The sequence below is a fragment of the Pinus tabuliformis genome, chromosome 9 (assembly GCF_031772625.1).
Source record: "Pinus tabuliformis cultivar Carrire ecotype Pingquan chromosome 9, CPIR1, whole genome shotgun sequence".
Classification (NCBI taxonomy): Eukaryota; Viridiplantae; Streptophyta; class Pinopsida; order Pinales; family Pinaceae; genus Pinus; species Pinus tabuliformis.
This window is the reverse complement of record NC_142307.1, coordinates 1,479,648,517-1,479,672,744: the sequence shown is the minus strand read 5'-3', so window position 1 is coordinate 1,479,672,744 and position 24,228 is coordinate 1,479,648,517. Positions and strand designations below refer to the sequence as shown.

The window sequence follows — 24,228 nt, the reverse complement described above, 5'->3', positions numbered from 1 at the left end:
TGCACTTACAACTAGAAGCATTGCAAGTTTGGTTGAGAACTCTAACTGCAAGCTTTTGCAATTGATGACATTGGCTGCCAAATGACTCCCAGTAGTGTGCTGTAAAGACAAATACTATAGTTAGTTCACTGTACAACAATTTAGATTCTAAGTTTGTCTAAGAAAGCAAGTACTTACAGTTTGAATTGTAAACAATTGAACTTAAGAAAAAAATATTGGAATTGCTTACTTGGTTGATCCAAAAAGAGAGAAATTGTAACTTGGAATCGAGAATCGACCTGGTCCACCTATCAAACCGATTATTGAACTAGAATTGGAAATATCAGACTAGTTAGATCTCAATGTATTGGTCTTTCAAAAAATACATGAAATAATCAATTTTTTTTGGATTTTTTTTCAAGATAAAAAACCATGATTCCAAACCATTAGACATGGGATCATCAATAGGAGCTACATATGTCATAAACATCATTTGGCTCAAAGTCTAAGGATTCCTCAGACTCCTCTACCACCTCAGTAGTAGTAGCAGCAATAGCTAAACTAGACCTAACATAAGCACAAGTTGGTTGAGTTGCATGACAAATGCTTTCCATTGGTTGTTTTCCTTTGCTTGATTCAACTACTAGTTCTAGTTCCACTGGCACTACAAAATCTCATTGGGATCAACCCCCCTAACTCCATGGCATCAATATCAAAATCAGGATCAAAGTCAATTGATTGAGTCTCCACTCATTCTGATGTTGGATCAATATCAGGATCTAGATCAAATCTTTTGTTCATCAATTGGTTGCACCTTAGTCAAAGGTTTACTACACGAAGATGAGATCATTTAACCGTTTTTTTCCAAACAATTTCTCCTCTTCATGTGAATTTGCAAAAAAACAGACTAGTTGCACTCACAACCAGAAGCACTACAAGTTTGGTTGAGAACTCTAACTGCAAACTTTTGCAATTGACGACATTGGTTGCCAAATGACTATTACTAGTATGCTGCAAAGACAAATACTATAGTTAGTTCATTGTACAACAATTTAGATTCTAAGTTTGGCTAAAAAAGCAAGTACTTACAGCTTGAATTGTAAACAATTGAACTTAAGAAAAAAATATTGGAATTGCTTACCTGGTTGATCCACATCTCTTGCCATCTTTGCTAAGTTTTTTCCAAAGGCACATGAGGGCCTAGTGAAAACATTGATTTGTTTATGTATTTCCAATTGCTCAGACGCATTAAGGACCGTGCGCTTCAAGCACTTGTACAACCCATCTTGACCTCCCCAGTCTGATTTTCTCCTAGCTAAGCTCTATAATGATACTTTGGGTTTAGAAAGTACCCGACTCCAAGAATTGGATTCACATCCAAAAGCTCAAAAGGTTTGCATCATTCACCCTATCAGATGCATCAATTGATGTCAACGACATGGTTCCTTGAGGGCAAGAAACAAGGAAATTAATGATAGTGCAGTTCTTTCCATTAGTCCATCCATCTGACATGATGGAACAACCTATTTTGGTCCATGAATCTCTATACTCAGTCAAATATTTTTCAATAGGCAAAATGTCTCTTTTCAAAAGACTTCCCTCAAGTGATGACTAGGGCCTTTGAAGCCCTATCCCGTAGATATAATAGAGTCCCACATAGCTTGGTAATAAGGTGACCGGGCAACATTAAAAGAGATATCAACATCATACTGCCATCTGGCAATGTATTGAAAAATAACTTCTTTGCATTAATTTTTCCAATGGTTATCCAAAGTGAGTTGAGTTAGACTTGGTTGGGAGGAAGTGGCATTAGCAAAGGCAGTGGCGGGGGAAGGTGTAAAATAACCCTTGATGTTCATCCTCAAACCTCTCATGCAATTCTGCCCTAATAGGCCCCAGTAGTTCATTTGGTGCTTTACATGGCTTTACATGGCCTCTTATTCAGCCATGTGTTGTTTCAGCCTATGAATGCCTTCCCCCCCTCTCCAACAGATTTTTGGCAATATTTGCAGATCATTTTGCCATCAATCATGTCACAATGAGTCCATGCAGTACCCTTGGCTTTTGGGGGTATGGTGGCTGATGAAATGTTTGAAATTTGTAAAGTAAATAATCTGCAAATTAAAAAAAAAAATACAGCTAATTAAAATGGAAAACCTTAGACAAATTTGGAAAAAAAGGGGGCAGATCTAGTCTACAAACAAGGCTGAAATTTAAAACTTGAAAACTGAAAAATGGAACTTGAAAGAACCAAATAAATAAATAAATACATGGATGGCAATGAAATATGGATTTTTCAAGTGAAAATCTTTACTTGGAAATCAAAGCTAGCTGCCTTAGCCTCCTCCTGGAGATGCCAACTCCACAATGTTGAGAAATCTAGGGCATGAAAGGATTGATGTTTTTAGGTAGATTATCTTAGTCTTTGACATTTTCTTGTGATTATGTTTCTTATTAGTTCTTTTATGTTTTAATCATCAAGACAAATGCCAAACAAAGAAGATCATGAACACAAGATGTAGGCACAAGGCCAGGGGAAAACCCCTATGAAGGGGAAAACCCAGTCAACTCTTTCTCTAGTAGATTAAATCAAATTGAGACAAACTTGACCCTTCGACCACAGACTTATTCCATCCACCAAATCAGCCCCAACCAAACATCTTGTCATCTTCTGCAACTTCTGCAATTTTTCTTCTTTTCATCTTTAATCCTCGCAACTGTCATATTATGTTCCTCCAACAATTCGGTTTTTGCAATTAATGTTTTTGGCTCCTGCAATAGGCTTCCTAAAGATGTGTGATAGAGAATCATCATGATGGCATGACAGATTTCCTTTTCCTCTTCGCTTGGATTATTTCTCTTTCTTATGATCCTCGTATTACCTCCTATTCTTGACCAAACTGCAGATTGAACTTCAGATTGCTCTAACTTCAAATAGGTCGAGTTCATTCCTATTTATAGTTGTTGGAGTGTCCTTTAATAGGCCGACAAGAACAATTTGTAGAAGCTGACTTGTCAACTGTTTTAAGGCCGACTTGTTCATCTTTTGTCAACTGTTTGGAGGTCGACTTGAAGGATAGGTGGCTGCCATTGTATGAGGAGCTGATTTGGTGGAGGAGATGTTTTGGCACAAAACATTTTTTTTTTTTTTTGACTTTGACTCAATAAAAAGAATCATAAAGCACACAATGGGTACTATGACCTATGAACCATTGACCCAAGCATGAAATCCATGCTTTAATAAGTCAATCATTTCTTAATAAAAATTTATTTTTCTTTTTCTTTAAACAAATACATTACATCATGACTCAAATTCAATATGAAGACCAACACTAGTTACATTCTTCAACACCCCCCCTTAAGTAGGGAGGTATTTATAATTTATACATATAGGTACAAGGATGAACTCAAAATGATATGATCTACACAAACAAAGAGTCATACAACACCGCAATGCTTTCGAATTAGATACTTGACCAAGCTATTTAACCAGGTGGTACTAAGGTTTGTTCCAAGCTTTAGTGACTCTAGGTACCATAAAGCTTCCGCTCTAACAACAACCTAGGGATCTAGATGCATATCCAAGGTGAGAGCTCCATGACCAATGCCACCCTCCCTACTTCGAATAATGGAAGCACAAACACAATGGAAGCACAAAAAAATCAAGCTTTAGACATCAATTGGCTAGGTTCATAATCAACATGGATTGCATCTTTTACTTACTAGGGCTTTTGTCATAAACTTTAGATTCCACACCATGACTTAAAGTCTTAGATATCATCAACAGAAGCAAGTTGGTAATCCAATCATATTATACATCTAGGGTTTCAACAATATGCTCTTAGAATTTCATGTTAGACTTTACTAGGGTTTTTGTTACAAACCCTAGATCTTATTAATGAATAACAACAATCAAATTAGCAAACCAACAATTCATATCTAGGGTTTCATTATTATTTACTCATATCAATCTTCTACTAAGGTTTTATTGTAAACCCTAGATTCAAACATCAAACCCCAACAATTTTGACCAAACTAGGGTTTCAATTATGCGGAAGCTTATATACCTAGGGTTTCATTCCTAGGACCTTACTATTACAAGGGTTTTGTTCATAAACCCTAATTTATCAAATTATAAGAATCTAGGGTTTCATTATATATTCTAATCATTAATAGCAAACCCTAAAATACTAGGGTTATATGACAATACCAAACCCTAAACATTAGGACTTTGTCATGTGACCTAAATTTTATCAACAAACCCTAAGTGCTTAGGGTTTCATCATTGACATACCCTAAGTATCAAAAAGCGAGGGTTTTTACAATGAACCGTAAAGGTTAAGGTTTCACCAAAATAAACAAATGATAAGAAATATGACAAGGATAGATTCAATCTAGTGATTGATCTCCCTAACAAGAATCTTTTATGCTTTAAAAGACCTAAACATAAAAAGGTTAGTGATATAAATTTCAAAATAACCATACCTTTTGATATGAAAAGATCTTGCTACAAATAGTTATACATACCTTGAGATTTTACAAACCTTGTAGGATTTAGTTTGAAGGATTCCTTTAGTAGCAAAGCTCCTTGTAAGCCTTTCTTTGAGGATTCCTTATTTCTTCCTGCAAGCTTAGTTTCGTGAAATAGTACCAACCTTATTTAACAATCATTGACAATCATTTCCAAGAGTATAATTATAAGTTCAGGATTTCAGATTCAAAACTTAAGTTTAAATTCAATTCTTACTAGGGTTTCCAATTTTTACCCTAGACTAACTATAAACCCAAAAGCTAGGATTTCTATATAGAATAGGATAGGGTTTCTTAAGAATGAACAAGGGTTTCTATATGAACCATCTAGGGTTTTACAATCCTAGATACATTGAAATCTTTCAAGTCCTAGAACCACATAAGTAATTGAACAATTTTAATAAATATACATACCTCAGGGTTACATACCTTTGATTTGATGATCCATTGGACTTGTTGCTACAACTGCATACACATTTGTTAGATAAAGAACAGTAACAATACTTACTTGATTTCTTCGAGCTGGTTCCTCAAGCATTGGATGCCTTTTGCTTCAATTTTGTAGGTAAGGAGGCTGTCAAACATTGAGGAAGCTTCAAGATCGGATACTGTCCAGACTTTTGATGTGCTCAGGATGACTGTTCTTTTCGGTTACCAGGATCTGCCTCTTTGTTCGGACTTGAACTTTGTATATATATGTGTGTGTGTGTGTACCATAGGGCTGCTATAACCTTATATTGTATAGGCTTGTGTTTTTCTTTTTCAAGACTGTAGAAATCTTGTAGATGAATGACAAGCCTCTTAAACTAATTTGTTGTACAAACCTTTCATTGCACAGGTCTCGGTCTTCTTATGTGATTGCTCAAGCTTGTAAATATTCTTGTAGTTTATGACTGTAATTACTCTTGTATCCTCACTAATACGATCTTCTTAACTGTAAGGATTAGCTCGGTCACCCACCATACAGTACATTCACGAGCCTTGTATGCTTGCTTCAGTATTTTGCTTTTCTCATTAGGATACTCGGCCTTTGAGAGGGATACTCATCTAACCTCTCGGTCCTCCAGAATAGGGCTCCTATCCATTTAATATTGTGGCCTAATCACTGTATAGAATTGTAATTATGATGACTGTGTAGGGGAGATAGATCAAGCCTTGAATATGCTCTTAGTTCCTGTTCTTCTAAGAATACCTATGCCCAGGACTGCAGTAGTAGTTTAGGCTCCTTTTTGTGGTTTAGTAGGATCATAATGCCTTCAAATAACTCAGCATTGGTCTCTCTTCAAGAAGACACCTCAGAAAATAATTCATCATCTTTTAATCTTGCACAGGACCTTGTTTATTTTCTAGCCAGGGCTATTAATTTTGCTTTTCGGATTCCTGCAAAAGAGCCTTTAGGCCCCCCTCCTATGTCCCTCGCATACCTTGCTGAGGTCTGTGGTTTAGTGACTGAGGTAATGACTAATATAATGTGCCCAGAATTGCAGACTTCTTCTCTTGGGAGCTCGGTTTTAGAGTTTTGGATTCTTCTTGAAATCTTGACACCTTTAGTGACCTTCTTCTTGCCCTTGTGCACATGAACCAAGCTCTGGTACCATGCTGAGAAATCTCGGACATCAAAAGATTACTTTCTTTAGGTAGATTTCTCTTAGTCTTTGACATTTTCTTGTGATTAGGTTTCTTATTAGTTCTTTCATGTTTTATTCATCAAGACAAATGCCAAACAAAGAAGATCATGAACACAAGATGTAGGCACAAGGCCAGGGCAAAACCCCCATGAAGGGGACAACCCAGTCAACTCTCTCTAGTAGATTAAATCAGATTGAGACAAACTTGACCCTTTGCCCACAAACTTATTTCATCCACCAAATCAGCCCCAACCAAACATCCTGTCATCTTCTGCAGCTTCTGCAATTTTTCTTCTTTTCAACTTCAGTCCTTGCAACTGTCATATTCTGTTCCTCCAACAATTTGGTTTATGCAATTAATGTTCTTGGCTCCTGCAATAGGCTTCATAAAGACTTGTGTGACAGAGAATCATCATGATGGCTTGACAGATTTCCTTTTCCTCTTCGCTTGGATTATTTCTCCTTCTTATGATCCTCGTATTACCTTCTATTCTTGACCAAACTGCAGATCGAACTTCAGATTGCTCTCACTTCAAATGGGTCGAGTTCATTCCTATTTATAGTTGTTGGAGTGTCCTTTAATAGGCCGACATGATCAATTTGTAGAAGCTTACTTATCAACTGTTTTGAGGCTGACTTGTTCATCTTTTGTCAACTGTTTGGAGGCCGACTTGAAGGATAGGTGGCTGCCATTGTATGAGAAGGAGCTGACTTGGTGGAGGTGATCCTTTGACACAACACAATTTTCTTTCTTTTGACTTTGACTCAATAAAAAGAATCCTAAAACACACAATGGGTGCTATGACCTATGGACCATTGACCCAAGCATGAAACCCATGTTTTAATAAGTCAATCATTTCTTAATAAAAAACATTTTTCTTTTTTCTTTAGACAAATATATTACATCATGACTCAAATTCAATATGAAGACCAACACTAGTTACATTCTTCAACATGCAAAACAGCTCCAAAGCAGCGCCAAGATGACAAATACAACACAAAGTCTCTGTTGGTACACTGCTCCTACAAAAACTAGCACTCTCCAAGCTCACAATGAAGTTCACAAAAAAATGAAATGAGATGTGAGGCAAATGAGAGGGGACGTATGGTTTTATAGGCTTGGAAGGGCTGTTTTTGGAGGGAAACAGTCCCTAGTTTTCCAAAAAACCACTCGTGCCAGCCAAAACTGCCATCTGTGGGTCTGCGGCTGCATACTTGGGTCTATTTCATGAACCGACAAGGTTATGATGGGATTTGCTGGTTCATACTGGCTTATGCCAATTTGGTACTGAACCCGAACCAGTTGGTTTGGTACCAAATTGGGAGTGCCCCAAACCGGTGTCATTGGCTGGGTCGATTTCTGAGCCTAATGAACCGGCCAGTTTGAACCAGTTGTTTTGGTACCAAATTGGGAGTTCCCCAAACCGGGGTCATTGGCTGGGTAGTTCAACTCGGCTGGGTTTAAAAAGCATGCGTGAAAGTGGCCTTTTATAATTATTGAAATAAGATAGCAGAACACTAAGACATTGTATGAACTAACATAAAAAATAGCTCATGTAGATAAGTTTAATAAGGATGTTGTTATACGCAACACAAGAAGTTAAAGGATATGTGGAACCTTGAATGATAAAAATGCTATCATTGAATGAAATAGTGTGGATAGTATTTAGTTTCAATATTCCAACTATAATGTATTAAGGTATATTGGATTATGGTCATTTGAAAATCCTCTGTAGATGTAAAAAATATAACATTTTATTTGAGGAATGCTATGAAACTTTGTTAGTCTATATCTTTGAAAGCCATGCCTACTATAAAGCATTAACAAAACTTTTAAAATATGATAATTTATTTGGGATTTTGCAGTTTGAGTATAAGATAGCATACTAGAGAAGCTGCACAGAAATACTATCTGTTTTGATTTACCTTTGGCTGAGGAAGTGAAACTAATGTGTATAGTGTTGGCTCACAGCGATGAAGATAGAAGGTGGTTCATGGAAGCCATGCAAGCACAGACAATAGATGTGGTTAAGCGGATGAAAGAAATCTCTACTGTTATGCAGGTACCACAAGAAGTTTTGGAGGCTCAGGGTGTCACAGTCGAGGATATGGAAGGTAATTCATTTATTAATTAAGTGTTGATTGATCTCCCACTTGTCATGCAATGCCATTGGTTGATGTAGATAAATTGGTCTTGCAGGACTGTTGGAAGAGCTTCAGGAACATGTAGAATCCATTGACATGGCTAATGGTAAATAATTCGCCACTTTCATTGTCATATTTGTAGTGAATGTAGTAGACACAAAGGAAAAAAAATATAATCAGGACCAACCTGATGACTGTTACAAGTCAAGGAAGAAAATTTATGTTATTTCTTATGAGTTAGGCCATGTCCATATACAGCTTGACTATTATTATAATATTAATTATTAATGATATTATATATATTAACATAATAACCCCTTTTTCTGTGTAATACACGCTGTCATGTTTGGAATATACCGTGATATCAATTTTCAATCACCAAAAGTCACCTTATCAGCAACCAAATCAAGTAGCTGTGAATGGCATATTTTGCTTCAAGAAGCCTTGTAGAGAGTAAATCATAATGATAACTACAAGATTTCTCATGTTCTATGAACAGAAAATAGTGTATATGTTCATAATGACAAGTAACTGATGATAGTTGTCACATGGGGCAGTTGAATGGTGAAATCTCTATCTATTGCAAAATATCGATCTTTCAGACAAAATAAGAGTTCATGTCACTCATAAGATGTTATGTTCTTGGGCCGAAGAGGTTGCAATTTCAGCCACGCTTTCTGGATAAAGCATTTTGAGAAAGGGTGGTTTGTTGTATACCCAATAAAGGGTAAATAAGACTACATATGAATGAATATATAGTATAATATATTTTTGACTTCAATCTTGTCAAAATTTTCGGGTGGAATTTATTTATTACTTTTTCCCTTTTGGTCCACTGCAGTGAATGTCAGAGAAAGGAATTGGGAGGCATCATCTCATTGTTATATTATTCAATTTATATGTTAGCTTAATCTGTATCCATTCGTAGCACATGTTTATGTAACGATTTCAGGGGAAAGGGATGGTTATATTCCATTTTCTCCGTCTAGTTGTTTAAACAACATGCTTCATCAATTGGACTAATTTGAAATTGCTGTTTCTTATGTTCTAGAATATCACTTGCAGAGCTAATTTCCTTCGGAGCTGCGTTTTTGTTTTTAGTGGAGCTCAATGCACTTTTTGTAATTGATGGTTGCTAAATTGTTTACATATGCTAAAGGGTAAATAAGACTACATATGAATGATTATATAGTATAATATATTTTTGACTACGATTTTGTCAAAATTTTCGGGTGGAATTTATTTATTACTTTTGCCCTTTTGGTCCACTGCAGTAAATGTCAGAGAAAGGAATTGGGAGGCATCATATCATTGTTATATTATTCAATTTATATGTTATCTTAATCTGTATCCATTCATAGCACATGTTTATGTAACGATTTCAGGGGAAAGGAATGGTTGTATTCCACTGTGTCTAGTTGTTTAAACAACATGCTTCATCAATTGGACTAATTTGAAATTGCTGTTTCTTATGTTCTAGAATATCACTTGCAGAGCTAATTTCCTTCGGAGCTGCATTTTTGTTTTTAGTGGAGCTCAATGCACTTTTTGTAATCGATGGTTGCTAAATTGTTTATATTTTTAGTTGTGATGCGTTGTTGTGTGCTTTAATTTTTGATAAAATTGAGGTGCACGAATTAGAACTGTTAGGTTAGTGGCCATGTACCCAGAAAACTGTGCATCCTCCTTAGAAGTTGGTTCGTAAAAAACACTTTTGTCTCTTCAGGTTAGCAGTTGTATTTTGCTACCAGTATACCAACTATGCTGTCTATTGTGTGAGTTGCTTTATTTGAACCAAGATCACAGCTATTTAATTAATTTTTATATCCCTATATTATGTAAGATTAGAATATTGTACCTATTGAAAGTAGTAGTACTCCTATGGTTTGACACAAGATGGGGCTAGTTTCAACATAATTGCAAGAGTTGTGTACTAATTTAATTGGAGTTGATTGTTTGTAATAAACAGACTTGCATACGATTGGTGGGCTTGTTCCGCTGCTTGGTTACCTCAAGAATCCTCATGCATCACTTCGTGCAAGAGCTGCAGAGGTTGTAAGTACGATTGTACAGAACAATCCAAAAAGTCAACAACTTGTGATGGAGTCAAATGGGCTGGAGTTGCTACTATCCAACTTCATATCTGACTCTGATGTAACTGCCCGGACTAAAGCACTGGGTGCAATCTCTTGTAAGTTTAATGCAGATATTTTTTATGATATTTTCTGATGATTTGAAACACATAATTAGAATATGATGGCATTCCTGACACATTTTGCTAATCATTCTCGTAGATGATCTTTAATATGTTTCTAATTATAAATTAAACAAAGCAGTGCATAATTATTTTGCTCGATTGTAATTTACTAATAGTAAAACAGTTAATCATATTATCTCCTTGATATAGATTGAGCTTTTGGGTGTGATATTTTGTAAAACTAAGTTGAAAGTGGATTTGAATATCTTGATTGCCCGTGGGAACACATCGCATATTTTAGTTAGTTATATTCAGTAGGTATTTAATAAAGCACAGTACCCTATTGGGTGCTTTCTGCTAGGACATTTTCTTTTTTTGCCCTAACAATTTTCCTGATTTTAAAGAAACAAAAAATTAGCGTATTATCCTAGAGTGGAGCTTACAAAATATGCTGCAATGAGCTGTCCTATGTCATAGGACAATGCCCTACCTCTATAAAGGAGGTGAAAGCGAAGATAGACAAGCTCTTCACATTTGCTTGACCATAAATGGCATGTACACTCCCCTGAGACAGCCAACATTGTCAGGTTGGACCACCAGTGTCTTCCACCCTCTCCATCCCCTTCCCCTCATCCCCCCCTTTCCAACCCATTTTAAATTGTGGTTGTTGTTTCCCGAGGCATTTTCTACTGCTGGAACCTGAACGTACATACTACATAAGCTGTTCCCAGTTCCCACACATTTTAGTCTCTTCATTACTACTATGGCATATGGGAGATATTGCACTGTTTAGTCATGATGGTTTCTCTTAATTGCTTTGCAGCTTTGATTCGACACAACAAGCCAGCTATAGCTGCTTTTCGCTTGGCCAATGGATATGCAGCATTGCGGGATGCTTTGAGTACAGAAGATGTCAAGTTTCAGAGGTAACTATACAAATATAACTGCAGTGATACATTGAAAACTGTTCCTTTGGTAGAAATTCACACTTTCACATCCTCTGTACATTTTTGATATGCATTCTAACTATTTTGTACCTTTCTTTCTGAAAGGAAAGCATTATATATGATGCAATACCTGTTACAGGAGAACATTGCAGACTGTAATGTGGCCACAGAGCTTGGGTTTCCTCGTCTATTGACTCATTTAGCTTCAAGCGAGGATGCAGATGTCCGTGAAGCAGCACTTCAAAGCCTTCTTGAACTTACTCGTGCTGGCAAGGCAGAGGCTGCTGGTTTGACTGATCAGGAAGGGAAATTAAGGCAAGTTCTTCAGGATCGCATAACTGATATCCGCCAGATGTCACCAGATGATTTAGGGGCAGCTAAGGAAGAAAGGCAATTGGTTGATTCTCTTTGGCAAGCATGTTATAACGAGCCTTCCGCTCTTCGAGCGAATGGCCTGCTTCTTCTCCCAGGAGAGGATGAGCTGCCTCCAGACATTGCAAGTAAACACTTTGAGCCCCCACTTAGAGCATGGGCAGCACCTCGATCTGGCACGACAGGTTCCAGTACAACTGATAAGAAAGAGAGTCCTGTTTTTCTGCTTGGTGCAGGTCCAGTCACCCCTAGTGGGAATTCTGAAGATAGTAGAAATGGAGAATCAGCAGGTAACTCTAGTGGGGGTCAGGGAGGGAACATTTCCTAGACGTGGAAACTCTGTAACTAGCTAGTGTGTTTTTAAAATTGGAGGAGAGGGTGGAGTAGGGGAGAGATAATTTGTATCTTACTTTGCAAGTGTAATGAAGCCCCCGAAATATATTTTACAGTAGACCTTGTAATTTCTAGAGGCCAGGTCTCGTCTAAGATATCCGGTATGGAGTCGAAGTTGTGTTTAAAATTTAGAGCACTAGCTGTAATAGCATAAATAATTTTTGAGGCAGATATGCTTTCTTTTTTGGCTTTATTTATGTATTTATTTTAATTTCAGGTTTTCTCTAAGAAATCTGGTAGGGAGTTGAACTTGTGTTGAAAATGTAGAGCACTGCCTCAGTATAACTAATTACGAAGGGAGAAATGCTTTTCTGTGATTTTTTATTTCAGTTTTTGTATCGTGAAATTCATATAAATTTTTATTGTTTCGACCTGGCAGTGGTTGATTCTTTAATTTTTGGGAGATGCATGAAGAAGATTATTTGTATCCCAGCAGAAGTATAATGAAGTACCTCGAATATATATATATATATATAATTTCTAGATGCCAGAGCTATTGAGTATGGAGTTGAAGTTGCGTTGAGAATCTAGAGCACCGCCATACTAATATTATAGTTAATTTCTTCAGTTCTTTTTTTTAGTATTAATTAGTATAACTAGTTTCTGATATACAATAGGTGTAGGATTAATTAGTATAGAGTTGTCTTTAGTGTGACTTTTTGGAATCTTTTTCGGTGTATTTTTTTCGGTTTAGTTTTTCTAAAATCCGACCAGAATTCATTGAAATCACAAGTTTTACACAATAGAAGTGTCCTAAGAAATTTTCAGGGGCTGAATTCCTATATACAGTAAAAAAATCAGTTTAAATAACACAAATCAAGATTTCAGCCCAAAAATTTCTGCCGGATTTTGGCACCAGAAACTACAAAAAGTCGCACTAAAGACAACTCCAATTAGTATAACTAATTTCTGACCTGAGCCTTTTTTTATACTTGTTTTTGCGTCGTGAATTTTCATATACAGTTTATTGTTTTTCTCAATTCTCAATTGATAGAGTTTGTTGAACATGTTAAATTTAAGGGAAGTGTTGTTATTTTTGCCATAGGTGTATGGTTTGAATGTTTTAAACTTGTGCCAAGAGACACTCTCTAGCCCCAGTATGGACCAGATGTTGTAAGGTTATGTTATGTAAACATCTTGACTTGGTCAAATTTGATAACAATAAAAATAAACGTAAAATACAATTAAAATTTTAAAAAAATTAAATAAAATGTAAAAATAAATTTAATAATTATAATTATTAATTAAAACATTTTCATTAAGTCATAAAAATAAAATTAATAATTATAATGATTAATTATTAATAATTAAACCAGCCTAGATCCATCTTAATTTCGGATCTACCAAGCGCCTAGAGGGATCAAATCTCTTCAGGTGTAAACTTCTGCTAGAGTGAAAAGAGATTGATCCCTCCCAACGCTTAGTAAACCTGCAGTTAAGATGGATATAAACTGGTTATATTCCACGAAACCATTAATGTACAGAATAGTTGTGGGATTGGCCTAGCAGTGATTGATCCTGTATGTTTCAGGAGATAAATAAACATGGTGCAAAGCATCACCATTTTTAAGCCTTATTCCTTAAAGATGCCCTCTATGAAATTTGATCCTATATGTTTTAGGAGATGCATAGATGTGATACAAAATATCACCATTTTTTTTTAGCCTTATCCTCTAAATATACCCTCCATGAAGCTTGAACATGAATACTTTACCATTGAACATGAATACTTTACCAATGTAAATCATTGTTGTTGACTTATTTTCTGCCCATTTCTTACCGTATTAAAAAATGTGATTTTTGACCTTCATATAAGCTTTACATGACTACTTGACAATGTTGGCTGAAGATGCATTGCCATCACAGTTGGCTAGAGAATAGGTTTGGTAAAAATGATGATTCTGGCACTTATATCCCATAATAACTGGTTATTTGATGTATTTGTTACTTTTCATCACCTTGTTTTGTCACATTTGAAGTCTACTGTACCTGATGCTTTCTCGTTGTTGTAGTTAGATGACATGTTTTGGGCTATATACACCCCAAAAACGGTTTTACAATTCTTTTACATGTAACAGTTTATGCAGAATCCAAAGTTTGGTTACGAGTTAAGATCAAAAAGGTAATTCATGACGGGTTGCATTTCTTTGAAGTATATATATATATTCAAAGTGATAAAACATTCAAAACCAAACTATAATGTGTATTTAGTTAAATTGATAAACAATTGCTTTTGTGTCCAAGAAAGAAGGTACAAACTTGTGACTTGAAAACAACAGAGAAATCAAGAATCAATTTGGTTTGTAAATTAATTATCAAAAATATTTTGAATAAAATAATTAAACATCCATTTTAATTATAATATTATATTGAGTAAAATATTTGATAGAACGAATAAATATAACGACTTTGTATAGAGATTTAGATATTTACATTAGGAGATATGTACTTTTACTAAGATTTATTTTTATTAATTATTGTGATTATTCACTTACATATATACATATATCATTTGCTTCTTCATAAATGTTTTTGTCCTCTAAGCATATTTATGAAAAAGCCTTGTGTCTTTGTTTAGGTTTATTCATTGTTCTTGACATTGTTATGATAAATAATATGAGATAGTGTGATTTTTCAAGTGTTGAGCAAAATTGTTGAACTATAAAAAGATTTAACCATTTTAATTCAATTCTTTGTGGAACATTGTGCTTATAAGATTAAGGTGCTTGCTTTAAACTCTGAAGGTGTCTTTAGTTCAATGAGATTTGCACCTTATTGAGTTGTAATGTTGATTGGCTTATATTTTTTTTTCTCAACTTTATTTTTTTTTATGTGGAGATTTTGATGTTTCATTCTTGACAAGTTTAAAGGAGGGAGGGAGGGAGGGAGGGGGAGGGGGGGGGGGCTAGTCCCCTGAAGAAGCTTTATGGTAGGCCTAATGTACAATATTTTACATATATACAACTGTCATCCATCATATCAATCAACATATACCGATATGTGTGCACAATGATACAAATGGGCTGCCGTGCAGCGATACAATAGTGAGAATCGAACACGGTCGGGGTGCGAGAAAGTCGACTGCCTCGACCGTTGAACTTGTTTTCCAATGACTTCTTAACATTCTTAAGCTTTCTAATTTGTGTAAGTAGGTTTTGATTATGATATGTTTAATGCAAATTTGTTTTATTTTTTCATTTGTCAACTTTAATGGCCCGATTATCAAGTTTCTCATGTTTTAGAGTTTTGATTTGTTCCAATAGCCTTTGATTAATATTTTTTAATTGGAATTTTTTTCTTAGGGGTGGAATGGGACCCTTCTTGAGTGGACTCTACCTGATGCTTTCTCGTTGTTGTAGTTAGATGACATGTTTTGGGCTATATACACCAAAAAACAGTTTTACAATTATTTTACATACAACATTTTAAGTAGAATCCCAAGTTTGGTTAATGAGTTAAGATCAAATAGACAGTTCATGGCCGGTTGCATTTCTTTGAAGCATATATAATATTCAAAGTAATCAAAGATTCAAAATCAAACTAAAATGTGTACTTAGTTAAATTGATAAACCACTGCTTTTATGTCCAAGAAAGAAGATATAGGCATGTTTTGGGCTATATACACCAAAAAACAGTGTTACAATTATTTGACACGTACCATTTTACGCAGAATCCCAAGTTTGGTTAACAAGTTAAGATCAAATAGAGAATTCATGGTCGGTTGTATTTCTTTGAAGTATATATAATATTCAAAGTAATCAAAGATTCAAAATCAAACTAAAATGTGTATTTAGTTAAATTGATAAACAACTACTTTTATGTCCAAGAAAGAAGATATAGACTCGTGACTTGAAAACAACAGAGAACTTTGTCACAAGTCAATTGGTTCATAAATTATTTATCAAAAATATTTTGAATAATATAATTAGAAATCCATTTTAATTAAAATATTGTATTGAGTCCCCCGATCGGGGTGTGGAGAAAAGCAGGTGAGGGTGGCAGGGAGAATTATAATTATGGCAAGACAGAGGAACTAATTCCTATATGTGACGCAGCCCTTTCAGCCAGGGCAGTGTACTGCATGTCAGCGCACATCTCAAAAAATTGAAGTGCAGGAGGTGGAGTGAAGGTGGTAAGCAGTAGTGGCGGCGATAGTGGACGAGGGAGTGGCACAGATGTTTTATATCATATGAAGGTGGTGAAGGGTAGAAGGAAGGGCAAGCTACGCTGGGAGAGAGAGGAGCAGAGCGCAACGCAAACAGAAGGAGCATCCAAGGAAACTAGCGATTACGGGTATGTTAATTTTGGTCCCCCCTCAGTGCCATTCTCTGTCATGAATGGTATAATGGATGAAACCAAAATATTTGAAGCCTCTGAGGAAGTAAAGAGCAGGCTTGAAGCTGCCCTTTACTTAGCAATGCATTGTGAGGGTGAAATGGGATAGAACCAGGGAAGGGTTATAAACAAGTGGAGAAAATATTACCAAGCTGATAGTTTGGGAATAAACAGGGAGGGCCAAATCACCCAACCCATAGTGAAGGATAAGAGGGAGACTGATGGGAGTGATATGAAAACCATGCACCTAGCCCAGCAATTGATTCGTATGACTGAAAGGCTTCTTAATTTCCTGCATCCCGATAACAACAAGCATTGCAACACCTAACCAAATGGAGGTGGCTGTTGCAGGGGAGGAGAGATAAACACCAAGAAAATTGAGGAGGAAGACAATTATGTTAAACTTCAAAATCTGACCCCTGTGAATGAAAATTGTCAACAGGAAAAGATAAAAAGAAGGATGGCGCGCCCGGGTCGTGGCAGCGGACGTGGAGGCAGAGGTCGTCCGAGACAGAGGAATCTAGAGGTTCGGCCAACAGTTGCTCTGGGTAGCAAACGTAGAGGGAGAAGCTCTACTTTGACAGCAGTCCAGGAGGCTACTAGAGCTTATAGGGAAGGCACAGATGAGGATATTTGTCAGGTTATTCAAGAAATGGAAGCAAATGTGAGGGAGGAACAGTCTGATTTCGAGATAGAAGAATGGGCAGAAGTTATCAGAGATCTGGGAAATACTCGAGGAAGGTTGACACTATACTGGCAAACTCTTCACATATACTGGGTGTTAAATCGCCTTCTTGCGAAGGCTCTGGAGTAGGTGGCGGGGGAAATGGCTGAAATTGCACAAAGTATGCAAAACCTGCAAAAAGAAATGAAAAATTTTCAGGCAATCATGATAATGCAGAATAACAAGCTGGAGGAGATGCAACAGACGCTGACCCAGATGGCTCAGACAACTCCAAACCAGGCAGAACCCATGGATACCCCCATTGATACGGATCTGAATATTGGAGATCGAAAGGAATGATCTTTCTTTGTCTCTTATGTTTTTAGTGAACTTCCTTGCTTTTGCTGTCTTATGCTTGCTCGTAGCTTATTAAGTATTTTTAACTGTTTAGTGCACATTGCCAGGATGGAAAAACTTGTCAAATTTTGTTTTTGGAATGCTTATAGCAAACTTAGGTGGCCAATAGCCCTGGTTTCCCTTCGGGGCAGGTTGAGGCCACCAAAACGATGTATTTGGTCTCATTGGTTACTATAAATAGAAAAGGAAGGCACTACCTACACTTAAAAAAAAATAAAATAAAAATAATAATAATAATAATTGTATTGAGCAAAATATTTGAGAAATGATTGATAGAACGAATAAATATAATGAGGACTCTGTATAGATATTTAGATAGGTGCCTTTACCTTAGGAGATATATCCTTTTGTTAAGATGTTTTTTCATTAATTGTTGTGAATATATATATATATATATATATATATATATATTCTTCATAAATGTTGTCATTTAAGCATATTTATGAAAATGCCTTATGTCTTTGTCTAGGTTTATAATGTCTTCACCTGATTCTTTATTCTTGACATTGTTATGATAAATAATATGAGATAATGTGAATTTTTAAATGTTGAGCAAAATTGTTGGACTATAAAAACATTTAACCATTATAATTCAATTCTTTGTGGAACGTTGTGCTCATAAGGTTATGTAGATGAATTGTTATTATGAAACTCAATTGCATTGCTATTAGTACTCATGAAACTCAATTGCATTGCTATTAGTACTCTTCAAAACATGGGTGAATTATTTTTGATCTGACTGATGTTAATATACCAAATGTTAAGGTACCTGCTCTTGTGATGAGGATGTTGATAAGGTGCCTTTGTAACATAATTTTTTCTTATTGTATTTGTGTTTTTTTAGTTACTGTAGGCATTATATTCTATTCATGTGCTAACGCTACTTTGTTGATTATTGACTTTTTATTAACAAGTACACTTGAAATTTTCATCACTTGTATTCTAAACTCTAAAGGTGTCTTTAGTTCAACAAGATTTGCACCTTATTGAGTTGTAATGTTGATTGACTTAGTATTATTTTTTTCACAACTTTTTATTTTTTATGTGGAGATTTGATGTTTCCTTCTTTACAAGTTGTTATAACATGTTTTCCAATGCCGCCTTATCATTCTTAAGCTTTCTAATTTGTGTAAGTAGGTTTTGAATATGATATGTTTAATGTGTTTTTTATTTTTTATTTTTTTATTTGTCGACTTTATTTTAATGTCCTAATTATCCAATTTCTCATTTTTTTAGAGTTATGATTTGTTCCAATAGCCTTTGATTAACATTTTTTAAGCATATTTTTTTTCTTAGGGGTGGAATGTGACCCTTCTTAAGCAGACTCTCCATGATGCTTTCTCGTTGTTGTAGTTAGATGACACGTTTTGGCTATATACACCAAAAAACAGTTTTACAATTGTTTTATATGTAACATTATAAGTAGAATCCCAAGTTTGGTTAACGAGTTAAAATCAAACAGACAATTCATGGTGGATTGCATTTATTTGAAGTATATATATATATATATATATATATATATATATATATATATATATATATTCAAAGTGATCAACGATTTAAAACCAAACTAAAATGTGTATTTAGTTAAATTGATAAACAATTGATTTTGTGTCCAAGAAAGAAGATATAGGTTTGTGACTTGAAAAGAATAAATTTGGTTCATAAATTAATTATCAAAAATATTTTGAATAATATAATTAAAAAATCTATTTTAATTAAAATATTGTATTGAGTAAAATATTTGAGAAATGATTGATAGAACGAATAAATATAATGAGGACTCTGTATATATATTTAGACAAGGGCCTTTACCTTAGGAGATATGTCCTTTTATTAAGATATTTTTTCATTAATTATTGTGATTATTCACTTATATATATACATATAATTTTCTTCTTCATAAATTTTTTGTTCTTTAAGCATATTTATGAAAAGGCCTTATGTATTTGTTTAGGTTTATAATGTCTTCACATGATTTTTTTGTTCTTGATATTGTTTTTTTTTGTGAGTCAAAGTTCAATCATTATATTAACATCAAAGTGCAGAGTACAAAATACATCTCAACAGGCCCCTTTCTCTCAGTCTGATCAGACTTGTTGAGAATGGGACCTGGAGGATAACATGAGCTACTGGCTTCATGCTTTATTTTCCGGCGGCCTAGGAGCCATGAGATACATATTGTAAACAAAAAGAGAAACATAACAGAAAGCTGCATATTAAGGAGGGTGGGTTTGTGAGGATTATAGGGGGAGCTGCGAAATAGCCAACATATTCGTGAATATGAAAATAAATATGCTCCACCCTCGCTTCCAAACTATAAAGGTGGTTGTTGGTGCACCTTTGCTGGTGTCGCATATTATCCCATTGTTCCATGATTTCTCTTTGGCCAAATTGAATGTCATCAACGAAAGCTACCAGCTCCTTACGGTCATCATACCTTTGGTTCCTGAGGTTGTCCATGTTCACTTGAATGTTTTGTATTTGAGCAGCAATAGACTCCAGCGACGCTGAATCATCCACATGCCCTGAGGAGTCATCAACTCTCTCCTCTGTCTCACGGTTGCTCGACGGACTCGACAAGGCGTCATTGTCCTGCTCTAGATGATCTGCTTGCCACAGATTGGCACCCCCACGACATGGTCTCCCTCGGTGGCGAGGCATTCCGACGTACCCAAAACACTTGAAAGGGCGAAAGACGTAAACACCCTTCCAACCCCACACAACAACATAAAACAATATAACTTCTACCGCTGCCCCCAAAGAGAATTGAGGGGCTACCCTGCACTAGTTGTCACTGTAATCAAATCTCCATACCAGGAAAAGCGGGACAATTATTCCTTAGCACAGGACTTTGGAAGATGAACGCAACGCCCATCACCTCTTCTACACTTGCCTTTGCATATTTCCTCCAGCTAGCCAAGCCCTTCCCAACTGTAATTCCTTGCGGAGTGTTAGGCATGGAATTCCCCCAAGGCATGTTTTGGTGCTCAAAGCCCAAGTTTTGACCGAATTTTGTTGTAAAGTTCCGCAAATTGTGGGCGCGGGGCGCGAAGAGTATGATAGAGTCACAGGGTTGTCCGCCTTAGTTTTGTAATGTAATGTTGGCCTACCCATGGTCCGCAGACCATGTGATTGTATAAATAGAGCGAGGTTCCAAGTGTAAAAGATAGTGAAGAAGTAGTAGAGAAAAAAGAGTCCAAGTATCTAAGTGTGTCTTTAGGTCGTAGAGTAGGAGAAGGCTCTGCAGCTGAGTGCGCAGAGGTCTAGTAGTCCGCAGCAGAGCGCACGGACCCTTGCAGCTGAGTGTGCAGGGCGGAGTCGAGTCTGTAACCGAAGAAGGAGTTAATAAAGAGAAGTTTTATCATAATTCTGTGTATCTGTTCTTGGGTTAATGCATGTTTGATATAATTGGTGAATATATTGTTTATTTACTGCGCGCACCTGTATGAATGGTTTATATTGTTAAGTATAACTTAAAGCATGCAAGTAGGCTAAGATAATCAACTAACATTGGAATCTCCGTAAAGTCTTGGGCAATAATGCAGAATTGCAGCGTTCAACCCTTGAGTAGGGCTGCACGAAGGCAGTATCTCAAGCTGCGAGGTACGGGAAAGTGCACGAAGCGACTTACGCGCAGGGTCGAACCGCGGACAACTTGGACTCAACAGACATCTCCAGGGTGCGGAAACCAGGTTCTAGCACCCTTCCATACTACTTCGGGTGAGACCTCAATTCGCGTTACGTGGGCTGTTGTCGAAAGGGCCAGTAGTACCGGGTTTTGTTTGGCTAAATCAACTCTGAACCTGGGTCAGGCCCTGATAAGTTAACAAATGGTTCCGTTGCCAGGACCGGGATCTGCATAAGAGATGTTTGATGTCCTATCACTGGAATCCGACAAAGAAAGGAATTGAAGAGTGGTTGGACAGGAAGATTCACGAGTTCGCGGCGTAGGAAAACATGAATCCGCGAGTATTGAAGGAAGAGTGGTTTAATCCATGAAATTTTCTTTGCATCCTTCCCCTATGAGTTGTACGAGTGGATCGCGAAGTTAGCAGACAGTTAGGGAAGGTGTAGGCTCGACAAACCTATTGTGTGGACTCTAGAGTTGGTGCGCAGACTAGAAGCATCAGAAGATAAATCACGCGCGCTGTGGACCATTGGCTCGATCAGATTATAGGAGGGTTTATCACCGAGTTCACGGTAGATACTTCAGTTAGCTACAACGAGGCGAAATGATGCTTCCTCAAAGGACCATGAGGCAAGTACGTTAAATCTTTGAACACTTGGATTAATATGCTACTGTGTAAAAAGAGGGTTATGCGAATAAATTGATGTTTTGGGCTATGCGAAGTGGGGGGATCTATAGAAACGAAGGTAGCACAGAGATAGAAACTAGCCCCTTGATTTCACCTCCGCGAGAAATCGAGGAAAAGCTCGTGAAGGTTTCACCAAGAAGTGTGATCAGTTTGATAAGGCAGCGAATTCCATGCATACCACTTCCACCTACACCACCACCAATCTCACCATCTTCACCCCTGTCTTCGCCCACACCACCTCTGCCACCACCACAGTTCAATATGGCAAGCACAATAAAATTTCTGGTGTTCAAAGGAGTAGGGAATGAAGATCCAAACCAATATTGGTTCGTGGTAAAGGCTATATGGGAAGCGTAGGGAGTCATAGATGACAACATAAAGAAAGAAACACTGGTCAGCGCTTTGCAGGATCGCGCACTGACGTGGTACATTAAGCATTCCAATGACAATCCAAACGCAAGGATCACAGATATCCAAGTTGCGTTAAACAGGGAATTTAACAAGCCTAAATCAGAGAGACAGTCGATTATTGGATTTAAGGAAATCGTGATGTTTCCAGGCGAGACCCCCTGGGAGCTGGATCAAAGATTGAAGGGTATGATTCATGAAGCCAACATGACCTTGACGGATGGGCAACACCGCGCATGGTTTATAGCGTCGCTAATGCCGCATCTAAGGATTGCGCTGTCATAGCAGAAGCTATCCACTCAGGCCGAGGCCTTGGAGATCACAATGAGACTACACGAGACCCCGATATAAGATCCTAACCTGGGAGTCCAATAGATCCATGTGCAGTTGAAAAACGTGTATCTTGAGATGCAGAGTTTGAAACAAGATAGGACAACTCACCCAAAAGCACGCAAGGAGGTATGGTGCGTAAAGTGAAAAGGCCAGGGACATGACAAGGACCATTGTCCAGTGTTCGTGAACTACCTGGCGAGAGGAGGGCCAATGCCATTGAGACTAGAGGCACAAGCAGGACCGAGCGCAGCACCTGCATTATGGTGCATGATTTGTCAGATAGGAGGGAAGCATGCTATAGATAACTGCCATCTATTACAAAAGTATACGTAGACGTCCTAGCAGTTGTTATGTAAGTTCTGCAGGTCAGTAGGCCACGATGAGCATACCTGTAGAAGTGATGAACTGATGATGGATCATACTCCTACCTAAAGAGTTTAGATCGAAACACGAGCCCTTGATCAAAATGCAGGGATGGCGTGCATTGGATTTCAGGGGCGCGGACAAGGTTGAGGTGGAATGGGGCCAGGAAGGGGTCGCGGACAACTGATTTGTTACAATTACGGAGGGCCAGGGAATCATGACCACGATTGTACAAATCCGACGAGACCATCATGCTTATATTGTACCTAGTTTGATCATGAGACGGAGGACTGCCCCACACTAATAGCAATGTTGTGCGATAAAGGAACACTTCAACCTCCCCTGACTCATAATCTGCAAATGATGAGGTTTGAGCCACGCGAGGAAGAACAATGTAAACTTTGAAACGGGAACTATAAACTCAAAACGAGAACTCTGGCCAAAAAACTTCAAAAAAACATCAAAAACAGTGTTAAAAACGAAAAGTGTGTATATTGGAACGATGTTTTTATTTTTTAGGCGTCAATTTTGAACATGTTTTAAAAATGGCCGTGACTACGAAATTTACTATGAAATTTTCGTGCAAAATATAGCTTCAAAAAGAAAGTGATGATACTGGAACAATGATTTTTTTTTTTTAGGGTCAATTTTCAAAATTTTTAAAAAATGCTAGTAAAACCAAATTTTTATGTGCCAAACAAAGTTGTTTACGAGGAAAAAACACATTAATGTTTTTGGTAGAATATCATTTTTCTTCCCTAAGTATAAATTCAACATGTTTTCAACCATAACATGCTAGATACAAAAGAAATTGAAATTTTGTCAACTATAAAATTAAAAAACCATGACATTATGAACAAATTACATTACTAAATGAATTCAAAAGTCATTATTTGTATATTGAATAAAACATACATTATATCTCTAATTTAATATTGCATTGTAGATATTTTAAACAACAAAATTTATCATAATTAAGACATATAATCCAACAACACAAAAATGCCTCATAACTTCTCATTTAACACCATATGGAAATCATTAATTTTATTTGAAAATACGATGCATACATCAATTATATAAATTGTCTTAAACAATTATTCAAAATCACTCATATTTTCTTGCACACCATCAGAATTCACATCTTCAGACGAGTGACTGGATGCCAACGAAGATGTTCCATATTCTTCTCTTTCAT

General features: G+C 36.6%; 1 protein-coding gene across 1 annotated transcript in view; it reads left to right on the top strand.

The window, feature by feature from the left end:
• Positions 1 to 12,520, top strand: part of FES1A (Fes1A) — a 31,000-nt gene extending 18,480 nt beyond the window's left edge. Inside the window, exons 2-6 of the mRNA XM_089438683.1 lie at positions 8,110 to 8,252; positions 8,338 to 8,388; positions 10,252 to 10,473; positions 11,303 to 11,405; positions 11,532 to 12,520. Of these exons, the coding sequence (XP_089294809.1) occupies positions 8,110 to 8,252; positions 8,338 to 8,388; positions 10,252 to 10,473; positions 11,303 to 11,405; positions 11,532 to 12,126 (1,114 nt within the window). The 3' untranslated portion in view covers positions 12,127 to 12,520. The remainder of the gene's footprint in view (positions 1 to 8,109; positions 8,253 to 8,337; positions 8,389 to 10,251; positions 10,474 to 11,302; positions 11,406 to 11,531) is intronic.
• The last annotated feature ends 11,708 nt before the right edge of the window (positions 12,521 to 24,228 follow it).